General features: G+C 40.2%; 1 protein-coding gene across 1 annotated transcript; it reads left to right on the forward strand.

The window, feature by feature from the left end:
• Nucleotides 1-3,463: 3,463 nt before the first annotated feature.
• LOC121715643 (leucine-rich repeat-containing protein 4C) lies at nt 3,464-13,007 on the forward strand. The gene is made up of 4 exons (XM_042101514.1): nt 3,464-4,717; nt 10,839-10,880; nt 12,368-12,516; nt 12,831-13,007. Exons 1-4 carry the CDS (start codon nt 3,487-3,489, stop codon nt 13,005-13,007), a joined length of 1,599 nt encoding a protein of 532 aa, XP_041957448.1. The 5' UTR covers nt 3,464-3,486.
• Nucleotides 13,008-13,727: the final 720 nt, after the last annotated feature.

A 13,727-nucleotide genomic window follows, 5' to 3' on the forward strand; every position in this document is an offset into this window, starting at 1 on the left:
CGTAAGGTCCGTCTGGCTACACTGAGCTACTTGAGCTTGGTTGGCTATACTTTTTCCTCAATATAATGTCAGCGGTGTGAATGTATTTCACCACTCTAACAAAATCTGTGGATATGCGTTCATTTGGGAATCTGTGCATCTCAAAATCCTCTCGTGAATGATCCGCCATTTAACCTTACCAGAGCGGAGCTCAGCCCTATCTAGAGTCGTCTTGTGCTGATGTGTTTGCACTTTACCGGGCTGGTCGGGGAAACAAATAAACAAACTCGTTAGTGGGACGAGTACATAAGTACAGTAGGCCTAGTTCTAAGTCGTGTTTTAGTATTATATTTGCATTACTTTAGCTTGGGTTTTGTATTATTACCTAGAAATATGCTAACCATTCCTGCTTCAGTTCCAGACAGGTCATCATAATAAGTTATTAAAACCTTCGGGGCTAACCCCTTTAATTTCTGCTGCAGCAGGTTGTGTGCAACAGAGTAGACGGACATAAGATACAGTCTGAGGAGTTGCAGCTTTATTCAGTTACCCGCAGTTGAAACTAAACTGCAAGTTTCCCTCACAAACTCTGATTTGGTCGCTATACTGTAGCTTATTCCCAGCTGAGCCGTTTATGAGTGTTTAGTCCTAAATGAAAACGATTCATACTCTCTAGCCACTCACTCGCAATTCACTGACGTCAGGTTCACTTAAAGGAGCCACATACTGTAGGGCTAGGCTACTGTTATGTTGACTGCTGTACTATTGAGGACTATTATGAGTTCTGTCCATCATTTGGTGGTAGGTAAAATTACAGCAATAGAATTATGCTTATTAAATGCTTTCCCCAAATCACTTTTCACAATTTTTTTTTAAGAGTAATATTATCGGTTATCGTATCGGTATCGGCCACAACAAACCAAAAATATCGGTTATCGTTATTGGCCCTAAAATTCCATATCGGTGCATCTCTACACAGGACATATTATTATTAAAACATTCAGAGAATCCAGAGAAATCTTTGCAAACAAGGGAAAGAGCTGAAAAACAAATTGGATGGCCGTGGTCTTTTGGACCTTAGATGGCACTGCATCAACACCCGACCTGTTTCCAGACCTGTCATTGTATGGGCTCAGGAAGACCTTTGATAACTATTGTCTATGTGCACAGTTTGATACTCAATTAAAAAACTGCAGCCAAAATTGTAACAGCCAAAATTGTATTGAGACATCATACAGAAAATAACACCGTCTTATCTGGGCCTGAACTTGTTTAAAATGGACTGAGGTAACATGGAAAAAGGTCCTGTGGTTAGACCAATCAAAATTTGGCATTCTTTTTCGGAAATCTTGGACTCATCTGGGCTAAATAGGAGAGGGGCTATCCAAGTATACAACCTATCCAACTTGTTTTAGTTCTCAGTTCGAAACCCAACATCTATGACGGTGTGGAGGAGCATTAGTGCCTTCAGCATGGGCATCTTGTACATTTGGCAAAGCACAATCAATTCTGAATGATGCATACATGTTTTGAGCAACATATACTGCCATCCAGACAATGTCTTTTCCAGGGAAGACCTTGAATATTTCAGGAAAACAATTCCAAAATGAATTCTGCACATATCTAAATAGTATTTCTCCATAGAGGAAGAGTCCAGGTACAAAAATGGCCTGTCTGCAGTCCAGATGTCAAATTAGGTGCATAATGGAATGAAAATCATGGCTAAGAATACCCCATACTGTTGGGCAACTGACATCCTATATAGGGGAGTAATGGGAAAACATTTAATTCTCAAAACTCCTCAGTTCCTAAACATTTACAGAATGTTGTTAAATGAAGAGGTGAAGCAGCACAGTGTTTTAAACAAGCTATACATGCTCCCGTCCCAACCTTCTTTGAAACATGTTGCTGTCACATGTCAAATAAAAAAATAACATATATTTTTCATGAAATAGTCGAAATCTTTATTTTCAACATTTGATATGTTGTCTATGTCCTATTTGCTGCTAGATATGAGTTTACGAGACTTGTATATTATCACTATATATATTATATTATCTTATATTATAGTATATTATCTGTTTTTATTTGCATTTTACGAAACATCCCAACTTTTTCTGTTTTGGGGTTGTAATTTGTATGATATTCTTTTTTACTCATTAAGCACCCTGCACACACACACACATACAGTGCCACCGACGTAGGCTACCCTGGTTGTAGCGCGTTCACTTTGGCCTGTAGAATGAATCGGTACAAAGTAGGTATAATGGTGCAAAGTTGGTATTAAATTGAATTCAAAGTGGCATTAAAAAGGTCTTAAAACCTTTTGAATTTGACTCTTATTTAAGTTGGACGATTGTGGGGGTACCCTGATCAAAACTTTCTTGTAAACTAAAGTTTTTAAATACAGCTGTTCACTCGATTCCAAAGAAATTTACATCCATATCTGTTTTACCCTGTCACTGTCAGCGCAGTCATTGGTTGTATTAAATGCATTGCTTTATCGGCTATATAAAGCCCGCCCCATGCCGGTTAACTGTTTGTGATTGGAGCCTGGGTTTTTGGAACATTGTGAAATAGGTGCCTTGCCAGACTGACCTGCAGAGCAAATTCAAATATGCTAACAGGTTTGCCTGGGTTCTCCCAGGCTAACTGACCCGGTCACATTATAATAATTTGAAAATGCAAACAAGTTCTAAGAATACACTTGTCTTGTTCAGTGTCCTCTTACCAAAGGGCAAACAGCAGGAATACAGAAGCAGGGCAATGTGGACAACTGAAACAAGACCTGCTTCAAGCGGTCATGTTAAGAGTCAGATTCTCTACTCTTGTGTTAGTGATTCTCTTGGGAAGTAATTATGGAATATTTGAGCTGTGTCATAGTTTTGGAACACACACACACACACACAACACTAGAGACAAGATTTCATTTATTTGGTCTCCATCCTGTGATAGTATTCAGATTCAGGCAGTTTAACCTGAAGGATTTAGTCTTAATACACAATGATGATCACTGGTATATCTATTGCTCTAAATTGGTGCCAATGATAATACTGACATCCTATGGGTTATTTTTGGATCTTCCCTGGAGTTCTGGAAACATACAATTTAATTCATCTGGCGAAGAAGACACAAAACAAGTAATAGAACACCGAAAGAGAATCATTAATCTTTGATGGCCTGTCGCTTTAAGTTCTCTGAGAAACCAATGGCCTTGAGAGAGAGAAAGAGAGAGAGAGAGAGAGAGACCGACAGATGTAGTCATGTGCAGACGCTTTTTCTGAGCGTCTGGAGCAGAAGAGACAGAGGGAGAATGGTATGTGCTTTTGCTCCTTTGTTAAAGAGGTCATAATTGTTTTATTTCTATTTCATTTTGACTTTAATATGCAGTTATGTGTTGAAAAGTCATGCAGGGCTGATATAGTAAATGTGATGTTTTAGTTTTTCTGTCATCACCCACAATTTTGTCCATCTCTTTCTTCCTCTCTCTCATCCCTACAGTAAGCCATGCTTCTATGTCTTTGTTTGATCCTGCTGCTGCTCTGGTCCTGTCCATGCACCTGTGCAGATATAACCTCCACCTGTCCCATTGGCTGCTGTTGTCCCCAACCTGGTGCCATGGTCCTTTGTGAATTTTTGGGTCTTAGGTCACTCCCACATTCTGTCCCCATCAACACCTCTGTTCTCTCCATGGCCCATAATTTGATCTGCAATATGGATCATCTCCTACAGCCTTTTTTGGGCCTGCAAGAGTTAAGTCTCAGTCACAACCAGCTGGACCACTTCCCACGTGGCCTGCCCTCCAGCTTGGAGAGTCTGCAGCTTCAAGAGAACCTTATTACCTACATCACCACTGGAGCTCTAAGACAACTAGGAAATCTCATCCGACTTGATTTAGAGGATAATCGCATTCGAGCCATCCAGCCTGGTGCATTATTAGGCTTGAGTAAGCTGAAAATGCTCATTCTAAAGGGCAACCGGCTGTCAAGCATGCCCCTCTACATGCCTCCTTCTCTGACCCACTTAGATGTGTCAGCCAACTGCATTTTGGCACTGGAAGTACCCTCTCTTGTCAGACTTGTTCACCTGCAAATCTTAAAAATCAACAGTAACTGTTTACAGACTATCCCTGAAAGTACATTTGACAGTCTCCCTCGCCTCTACTCTGTGGAGCTAGCTAATAACCTTTGGGTGTGTGAATGTGATATCATATACTTGTACCACTGGCTGAAGAGTGGCAGACTCAGAACGGCTGCAGATCTGGTGTGTACTGCACCACTCCATTTGGCACATAAAATGCTTGCCACACTTTCTATCACAATGATATGTCCAGGGAAACAAGCAGAAGTCGTCACATATAAAAATGCAATAACTGATCTGGAGAGTTCAAGGTCTGAAGGCAAGGCTGACTCTGAATCACCAGTAAAAATGACTCAAGCCCTGACAGAACTCCACCAAAACTCACTGCAAACTCCAATAAAAAGTGGAAAACTAATTATCTCAGAAGAAATCGTTAAGGACACACCTTACTATACAGACTTTTCAACTACCCGCTTCTTGGCAAACTCCTACTCTTTAGGAGGCTTAACCTATGAAGACTGCCTGTCTTTGAATAAGTCGGAAAAAACACCCAGCACCCCATTTCCAGAGATGGAGACAAGTTGCTTAGAACAGTCCACAGGACAGCCAGCAACCTTGTCTTCTGCAGTCCAGCCAGCCAGCACTCCTTTTTCTGCTGGTGAGAGTAGTATCCACTCCTCTCCTTCCTCTTCTAGAGTCTATTTCCATCCAAGAGGCAGGGAAGTTGTCACAGTTCTCTCTATACTCTGTCTGCTGACAGGCCTCCTGTTAATAGGTATATTACTGCTACTGAAAATGGCCCTACTGCAAAATCAAAGAGTATTTCCCATGCAACAGTCTTAAGTCTTGACAATGACAAGAAAATATAGATTGAATCATAAACTACTACAAATCAAGGTCCATTTACAGTGCATATACACAATAAAGCTGTGTATACATCATGGCAACGAAAGGTTCACAATGTATAGTCAAAGACCATTTTAGACACACTGTTGACAGTTATTGTTGAACCCAACCTATCATCAACTAACACATTATGAAGGGGTGTAGTAAATTAGTGACCAAGAGTGTTAAGTTGTGTAATTTCAAACTTGTGTTTACTTGTAGGACTAAAACTGTGTAAAGTTCTAGAGCTGTTTTTTGTCCTAATTAGTTATTTAGGTTAATCCAGCAATTAATCCATACCCATGCATAAACCCACTTTGGTGTCAGAGCTCAGTGGACCAGTACTTAAACCCTCTAGCTCTAAATGGGGACCCAGTGCGTTTAAAAAGACAAAAAAACTATGGAGTGAGGATTGTCTCAAAATTATTTAAATATATATAAAAGGATATATATACACATATACATACATTTATAAATATCCAAATACAAAATACAAATATAAAACTGTGACATACAAATAAATAAACAAATTTATATAAATAAACGTGTCTTTGTAAATATATTTTCGAGATTTGAAAATAAATATGCTTGACTTTGTATGTGGAATCTGCATTTGTGAATCTCCTTTTTGCTTTTATGTTGATGACGTAATTTTGAGGCATTCCTACTGCACACCAAGATCCAAAAATAAATACCACTAGATTTGAATGCGAAGACACCCTCCACTGAACAACCAGCAGATGGCAGTGTTGTACAACATGTCTTATCAACTATTATTACACGGCTCTTCAGAGTGCTGCAGAAAGTTCCATTCACATGAATGGGCCTTCCCAACGTTCGGGCCTATGTTAAATCTATTTATTATACGGCTCTTCGCAATACAAGTAGAATGCTCCATTGACTTGAATGGGATTTCCGAAAGTTCTAGCGGTCATTATTTCTTGGGAAAGGACCTCTGAAAACAAGAATGATCGCTGTCAATGGCAACGGAGTTTGCGCTTGGAATTTCATTCAAAAGTGAAAGCAGACGGTTGATCAGCTGTGTTCTAAAGAATGTTTGATTCAAGTTCAGCGAACTATTTGTTTCTCAGCAAAAGCCACGACGAAACGGTAACAAATAAGTGTAAAGAGACATATCATGGAGTTTATTTTTTCGTTTTGGCAAGTAGCCGTATAATAAGCGGGATAATGTATAGAACGCCGGTCATTATGGGAAAATAAGTCCCTTCAGGGCGCTGGCGCATCGGGGTCCGGTTCGCCCTGTCAGGACTTATTTTCCCCATAATGACCGGCGTTCTATACATTATCCCTTACATAAATCCCCGGCAAAGTATATATTCACCGCTGTCAATGGCAACGGGTTGATTAACGTCATACGGGTTTCATATCCCTCCGCAAGAATTCCGTTCGCTTATTGCAATGGAATTTCATTGAAAGGGAAAGTAAGCTAGTAAGACGTTGCCACGCAACACCTGAAACTGTCAAGTTCTATCTGTGTGGCGAACTATTTATTTTGTCAGCGGAAGACATGAAACGGTAGCAAAATCATTTTTAAAGATTCATTGTGTTAGGTTTCTTTTCTCGTTTTGGCAAGTAGCCGTGTAATAAGCGGGATAATGTATTGTCCGCCGGTAATTAGCCTATCAGAAAATAAGTCCCTTCAGCAGGGTTGCCAACTCTCACGCATCTGGCGTGACACTCACGCTTTCAGCACCAATCTCACGCTCTCAGCACACGCAAGAAATGACCACAGCATTGTTTCTAAATGACAAGATACGAGTTTAAGGCATACATATGTCTAGACCAACAGCAGGTAGGTCTAATATCCGCCTACAAGGTTCTCAGCGCAGTTTTCTCTGATTGTTGATTAGTTGACTAGGCGGTCCGCGACACCTTCACAGAACACTGCTATTTAGACATGAGGCAGACCAACACAAAGTGTGGCCCCCCATTATTCTCTAGGAACTAGGCTACTCGCGAAGTAGGCCTAGCCTCACAAACATCACATGAAATAACATTTTCTCATCTTTTATAAGGTGCTATAGCCGCTATTTGCTGCGATAAACGGTTCGCGAGAAAATTAACTTTCAACAAATAATCATATTAGGCTACTATAGCTCTGCACTCATTTCAATTCATATAAGGTGGAATATCTCACAAACTTTTCGTTCAACACATGGCAAACCGTAAACCAGAATAAACAGCAGACCTTACCGAACACAAAGGTGTAGCCTAATGCAATCCCCTGTACAATAAGCCGTTCCAGAGTAATCCGGTTTTGAAATGGTAGAAAATTTCTATATGGTCTCCAATTTTGGGCTTTAGGTGTCTTAAAGCTGAGCTGTCCTTAAATACCTACATATGTGTAAATATTAAAATCAGAGGATAATACAGCTCATGGCTAAGAGTTTGTCGATGTAGCCATAATGATTTGTTTTCACAAAATGCTAGGCATGCATGTATTTAAGTGTCTTAAAAAAGTGTGCTTATATTGGTCAATGCATAATTTCATAACAGGCCAAATAGAAAAGAAATGTTAAATGTTAAATATAGCCTAGACATAATATTAAAATCAGATGATGTCCCTGCTGAAAAAAACAGCCTGACCAGCTAAAGGTGGTTTGCTGGTTGACCAGCTTGTTAACCAGCTTGTTTGACCACCCTATGATGGTTGACCAGCTAGACTAGCAAATCTCTTGCGAAAACATACCTTCAGCTGGTTTACACCTAACGATGGTAATTCAGCTGGTTTTGCTTGTCGTACCACTTCAAGCTGGTCATTTTAGCTGGTGTTGCTGGTCTACACTGCTGGTTTAACTGGCCGTGCCAGCTTATGTTGGTCAAACCAGCATGACCATCTTACACCAACAATGTCAAGCTTGGCAGGCTGGTCACCAGCATGACCATCTTGCACCAGCTGTATCCCACACGACAGGCTGGTCAAACCAGCATGACCAGCTTCCTCAGATGGTCACGCCAGCATATCTAGCTGGTGGTCCAACCAGCTACACCAGCAAAGACCAGCAAGAGCTGTAAGAAAACCATCAAAGACCAGCTAAAACCAGCTACCAGCATAAGCTGGTTTCTAGCTGTTTTTTTCAGCAGGGGTAGGATAGTATAGAGTTAGATAAAGTTGGATGGCTCCAGAACTCACACCAGTGGATTGGGTCTTAAAGGAGACACACCACTCTGTCTACCTTTAGATTTGTTGCTACTGGGCATGAAGGGCAGGCCAATTATGAGTTCTGTCCAACATTGATGGGCAGGGGGGCCCTTTTCATGTCTGTGCCCAGGGGCCCAGTGGCTCATAATCCTTCCATGCCACAGGGTTAAAACACTGGTCTTGTTTTCAAGTGCAATCAATAATTTAATTGTACACTTTGAGGAAACTTTTCCATTCTATTAGTTTTTAAAAAAAAACATAAATCAGGGATTAAAAGTCAGGGGACAGACATTTTTAAAATTAGGTTTAGGGAAACATGTAACGCACACGCACTATGACTTCACAAAATCTCACTGCAGCCAAACACCCAAAGTTGGCAACCCTGCCCTTCAGGTCGAAGCAAAACCCCTCCGCTGCGTGTCGGGGTTCTGTTCTCCCTGTCGGGACTTATTTTCTGATAATAACGTTAACAGCTAGCTTCTAGCTTCTAGCTAAACAGCTGGAGCCTGTTCAGCTTTGTTGGTGCCTGCACAAAACACATTAAGTTAAGATTTCCCTTAAAATCCGATTTAGGGCCCCCTTAAAATAATATGTAGTTTTCCCTAAAGTTATTGTGTCTTGCAACTCAAGTGACAGGCTGTGTTCGTGTTCGCTGTTTTACAGATGTTGCAGATCTTATGTTACAGATGTTAACATAGCTTCTAGGTTAACGTAATGTGAGAGCCAGCTCAGCTAAGATTGCTATCTGACAGACTGCCATTAATGTCAATATTGGGTAACACTCCATAATAAGGTGCCATAATAAATAGCAAACTAGTAATTACCTAACCCTTTGTTAATATTTGTTAATTGTTACTAAAATATCTATTTGGCACAAGTTAATAGTTTTTTCATCATTAATTAAATATTAGTTGTTTGCATAAAATCTGTATGTTAATGTTTTAACAAATCTATTAACTAATATTGTATTAATATTTGTTAATAGTTAACTAAATGTCTTTTTGGCACTAATTAACAGTTATTTCTTACATCATTTAAATGTTAAATGTGTATTTACAAACTATATACTAATATAAAAGTTAATGACATATTATTATTTATCTAGCTTTTCTGATTAGCTTTGTGGAGAAAGCTTTATGGTTTATGGCTTTATTATCTTGTGGGGTGTATAAGCTACCCTACTGCCAGTGGTTGGTTGTGTGAGAGTTTGCACACCTCTTCTTCCACTTCATCCTTATTGGATACCTTTGTGGTTGGCTGTCCTGTAATTGGTGACCCTCTGTCTAGTGTTTGAAAGTAGTGTACTCTTTGCCTTTGGAAGTACTATTTGGTTGCTGCTTGAATTTGGTGAAATTCAGGGGAGGGGGTGTAACAGAGTTAGAAATGTAGTTTAGTGTTTGTATGTGATTTTCGCCGTAATTAACCAGCTTTATTGAAATTGGTGTTTTGGAGCCCCCTTTGGAGAAACGGTATACTGCACCTCTGCTGCGTTTTGTCCTTGTATTGTTGCCATAGCTGATCAGAAGCGGTATCCTTTGCATTGGGTAGGTTGACTGTATAAAGCACTCATTCTTAGGATTTGGGTGCAATTCTAGCAACTTAGAGAACGTTTATTAATGTTTTCATTATGACCACGAGTTCATACACATGAGTCTAACGTGACTAGCTGTAAACTCTGCTAGCAACTTTCCATGCATTCAGTGTAGTTAAGCTTAGTGCTCATGGAAAGTGCAATTCAGTCTAGCAGGAAATGAATGTACATTTAGTTTAGCATTATGTTTATGCATTACCTCCGTATGGTCTACGTCTGTGAGTGTTTAGTGAGTCTCACAATATTAATAAACTCGTTCTGTGCACCTGAACATTCCATGTTGCACGTCTCCCTTGCTAGTAGGGCTGACAGTGATGGTATAGGAATCATGCATGTAATATAGCCCATTCAACTACTTATTTTTATTTTGCTTGTGCAGATGCTGTTTTATGTATGCCAGTGCCTGAAGGCATGTTTTGTTTTAACTTTTCCTAAAGGAATAAATGTGATAAGCCAGTTTTGGTCTCAGTCCCTTCACCGTCTGACTAATAGTTATATATTACTAATATATTAATAAAGCTTAACCAACTTTATTATAAGGGTCCCCCATACTGATAGTTATATATTACTAATATATTAATTAAGCTTAACCAACTTTATTATAAGGGGCCCCACACTGATAGCTATATACTACTAATATATTAAAGGTCTCATTCACCGAGAAACCGTTTAATACTTGTTCCTTTCGAAATACTATAGCTCACTCCAAGTTGCATATGCATGCTGCACGTGAAAATGATCTTCTACCTCCATTGCCCGCATTAGCCAATGAAAGAAAATACACGGAAAAACAAGCGAATCAGAAAAAGCCTTTCCCTGTGACGCCGCAGGGAAAACAATTATTCATGGCCTAGCCCACCTTGGCTTGTGACCGCCCACAGGAAGACAGGAAGATTTTGGCTAGGAGATTGTCTCTCTGCAGCTAGTAGGAGCTAACAGCAAGTTGTTAACATGGCGGAGCAAATTCGTGCCTGTGTTATTTGTGGCAATAACACATCAATGTTGCATGTCTTGCCTTAGAAAGAAGAGTTGAGGAAGAAATGGTTGGAATTTATCGTTGGAACACCACCACCGAAGTATAGTGCAACATTAGTTCTGTGTTCCAATAATTTTGACCACACTCACTGTGCCTGCCTACAGTTAGAAAGTGGTTTTGCATCGATGTTCTGAAAACCTGGACCTGTACGTCACGACGATCGACCACCAGCTCACAGGCTGTAAGTACAAACAAACTTTTCCACCTAACGACTGTTACAAAATAGCATGTTCATATTCTTCGTTAGCATGCATGAAAAGGGCACAAGCTAGGCTTAGGCTAGCCTATATTACAGGAAGCTACACCAGGCACGTAACTGAAGTGTTCTGTTCGCGACGTGTAAAATCAGAGAATGTCTAATAGGAAGGGCTCTGGTAAAATCCATTAGAGCAATGGTCTATTTTTTTGAACGCAGCCTACTGGCCACGCGCCAGGTGTAGCTACTTCCATTGATTAGACCTATTGGAAGCTAATTGTTGCAGAAGACGCAACGCGAACGGAATGCTTCAGTTACGTGCCTGGTGTAGCTACACTCATAAGAAACTGTATGACCACACTACCCAGAGATTTAGCTTGTTGAACCTATAATCTTCTAACCTAAGCGTTAAACCACAAATAATAATATTGGCAACAATATCTTATGCTCAACTAAGGACTGGTATTGTTCTAGTCTAAACAGGGAAAATCATCAATACCCGTCCACTATTAGGCTAAGTTGCTATCACTAGAGCCCAGGTATTTACACTTCAGTCTAATTTATGTCTTCTTGCCATTATTACATTGACATACAATGATGTTTAGTTTGATTACTGCTATTTACTTAGTGTTTTGTATGTCTTCCAGAGCACATCCTCATGTTGGGCTACACAGCTTTCTAGCCTACATTAGGTCATCACGTTAGAAGCAAAGGTTTGTGATCTAACTTTTATTGTTGTGCTAGTTAGTTTCTAGAAGTCTTTTTCTAGTAGGCTAATACAGGTTCTTATGTGCTCATCAATGTTTGGGAAAGTCAATTCATGGGTTTCATCAGGTCACTTTCCACAGGTGTATAAAATCAGTACCTCGATTATGAATGCAGACTGCATGGTGCTTGATTAATACACCTGTGTAAATGGACCTGATGAAACCCATGAATTGCATAACAGATATAATTGATATTACTGAATGTCTTCTTGTGGGTGTGCTACTTAGTAAATCATACACCTTACCACAGTCACTAAAATATTTTTGTTTCTATTGTGCCAGTGCAGTTTTGTGTGAGATAGTGAATGTCCTGTGTACTATTAGTATCTTGTAACTTGACAGTAATACACATTTATTTACTTTAGGTACCCAAACAGAATACTTCATGAAAAGTATGAGTATTTATACAAGCACTTCGGATACACCATGGACATGGGGGCCTTCTACCTCTACTCCCATCAAGCCTGTTCATCCAAGGCCAGCTAGAAGACCTCGGGTTGATCAAGAGGAGGAGGATGAAAGTGACATCTCCACAATAACACCTGATGGCTCCACCTATGGCCCAGCGCAATCAACATCACTGCTGAACACATTAAAAGACCTAAGCTTCCTCAAGAAGTATAGTCTGCTCTGTCCCTTCCTATAAACAGCCTCAGTGTTGCACTTCCAGTCCAGTTTGCTATCCAGATGTACACCCAGATATTTGTAGTTTTCCACTACCTCCACCTCTTCCCCCATGATGGAGACAGTGTTCAACTTTGTTCTAGCCCTCCTAAAGTCTACTACCATCTCTTTGGTCTTGCATGGCCACATTTAAGAGTAGGTGGTTGTTTCCACACCATGCCACAAAGCTGTTCACCAGTTCTCTATACTTAGTATCCTCCCCATCCTTCACACACCCTACAACTGCAGTCATCAGAGTATTTCTGCAGATGACAGGTTGCAGAGTTGTACTGAAAGTCCGAGGTGTATAATGTGAGGAGGAAAGGAGAGAGTACAGTCCCCTGCGGTGCTCCTATACTGCTAACCACCTTCTCGGACACACATCCTCCCATCCGTACAAACTGTGGTCTTTCCGTCAGGTAATCAACAATCCATGATGTTATGGATGTCTCCACCTGCATCCTTTGTAGCTTCTCTCTCAGCAAAACAGGTTGTATGGTGTTGAAGGCACTGGAGAAGTCGAAGAACATTATTCTCACTGCACTACCAGCTTCATCCAGGTGGTTGTGGGCTCGCTGAAGCAGGTAGATGATGGCATCTTCAACACCAACCTCACGTTGATAGGCAAATTGCAGTGGGTCCATTGAGGTGAAAATATATTTACAAAGACACGTTTATTTATATAAATTTGTTTATTTATTTGTATGTCACATTTTTATTAGTGCTGTCAGTTAAACGCGTTATTAACGGCGTTAACGTAAACCTATTTTAACGGCGTCAATTTTTTTATCGCGAGATTAACGTTCTTTTTGGTGTAACAAACTTTGTAGTTTTTTCACAAGCTGTTGCAACAACTAGTAACGTTAGAACAACTACAACACCACACTGGATCTAGCTAGACCGTGCTGCATGTACACGCCCCCTTTTAGGGGAAAGGGAGCTGTTTGGATAATGGAAACCTATGCTGCATAGAAGTGGGGAGCGAAAAGGAGTTATACTTACTAAATCTTGAAACAAACGTGAATAAAAGGCACAAAATAAGGTTGGTGTAAGAGTTATCTGTGTGTTTATGGGATTGATGTGACCATTATGTTCCTATTTTTTGCTCTTTCCAGTTTAGCCTAACAGGAGTGTCACGAATGTACAGTCAAACTGCCTGTGGCTGACTATAACTAAGTTCGGCAAGCTTAACTTTACATGTCATAACATCAACTAAACATAAGTCACACATTCATTCTATCACTTGTAATATGAACGTAGCCTTTTTCCTACAACTAGGTGAGATAATTGGCTATGCCTGTTATACTGAACTTCCACAGTTAGCTAGCGAGCAAGCTAACCGTTTTACATGGGATATGGTAAGTGTA

The sequence above is a fragment of the Alosa sapidissima genome, chromosome 8 (genome assembly GCF_018492685.1).
Source record: "Alosa sapidissima isolate fAloSap1 chromosome 8, fAloSap1.pri, whole genome shotgun sequence".
Lineage (NCBI taxonomy): Eukaryota > Metazoa > Chordata > Actinopteri > Clupeiformes > Clupeidae > Alosa > Alosa sapidissima.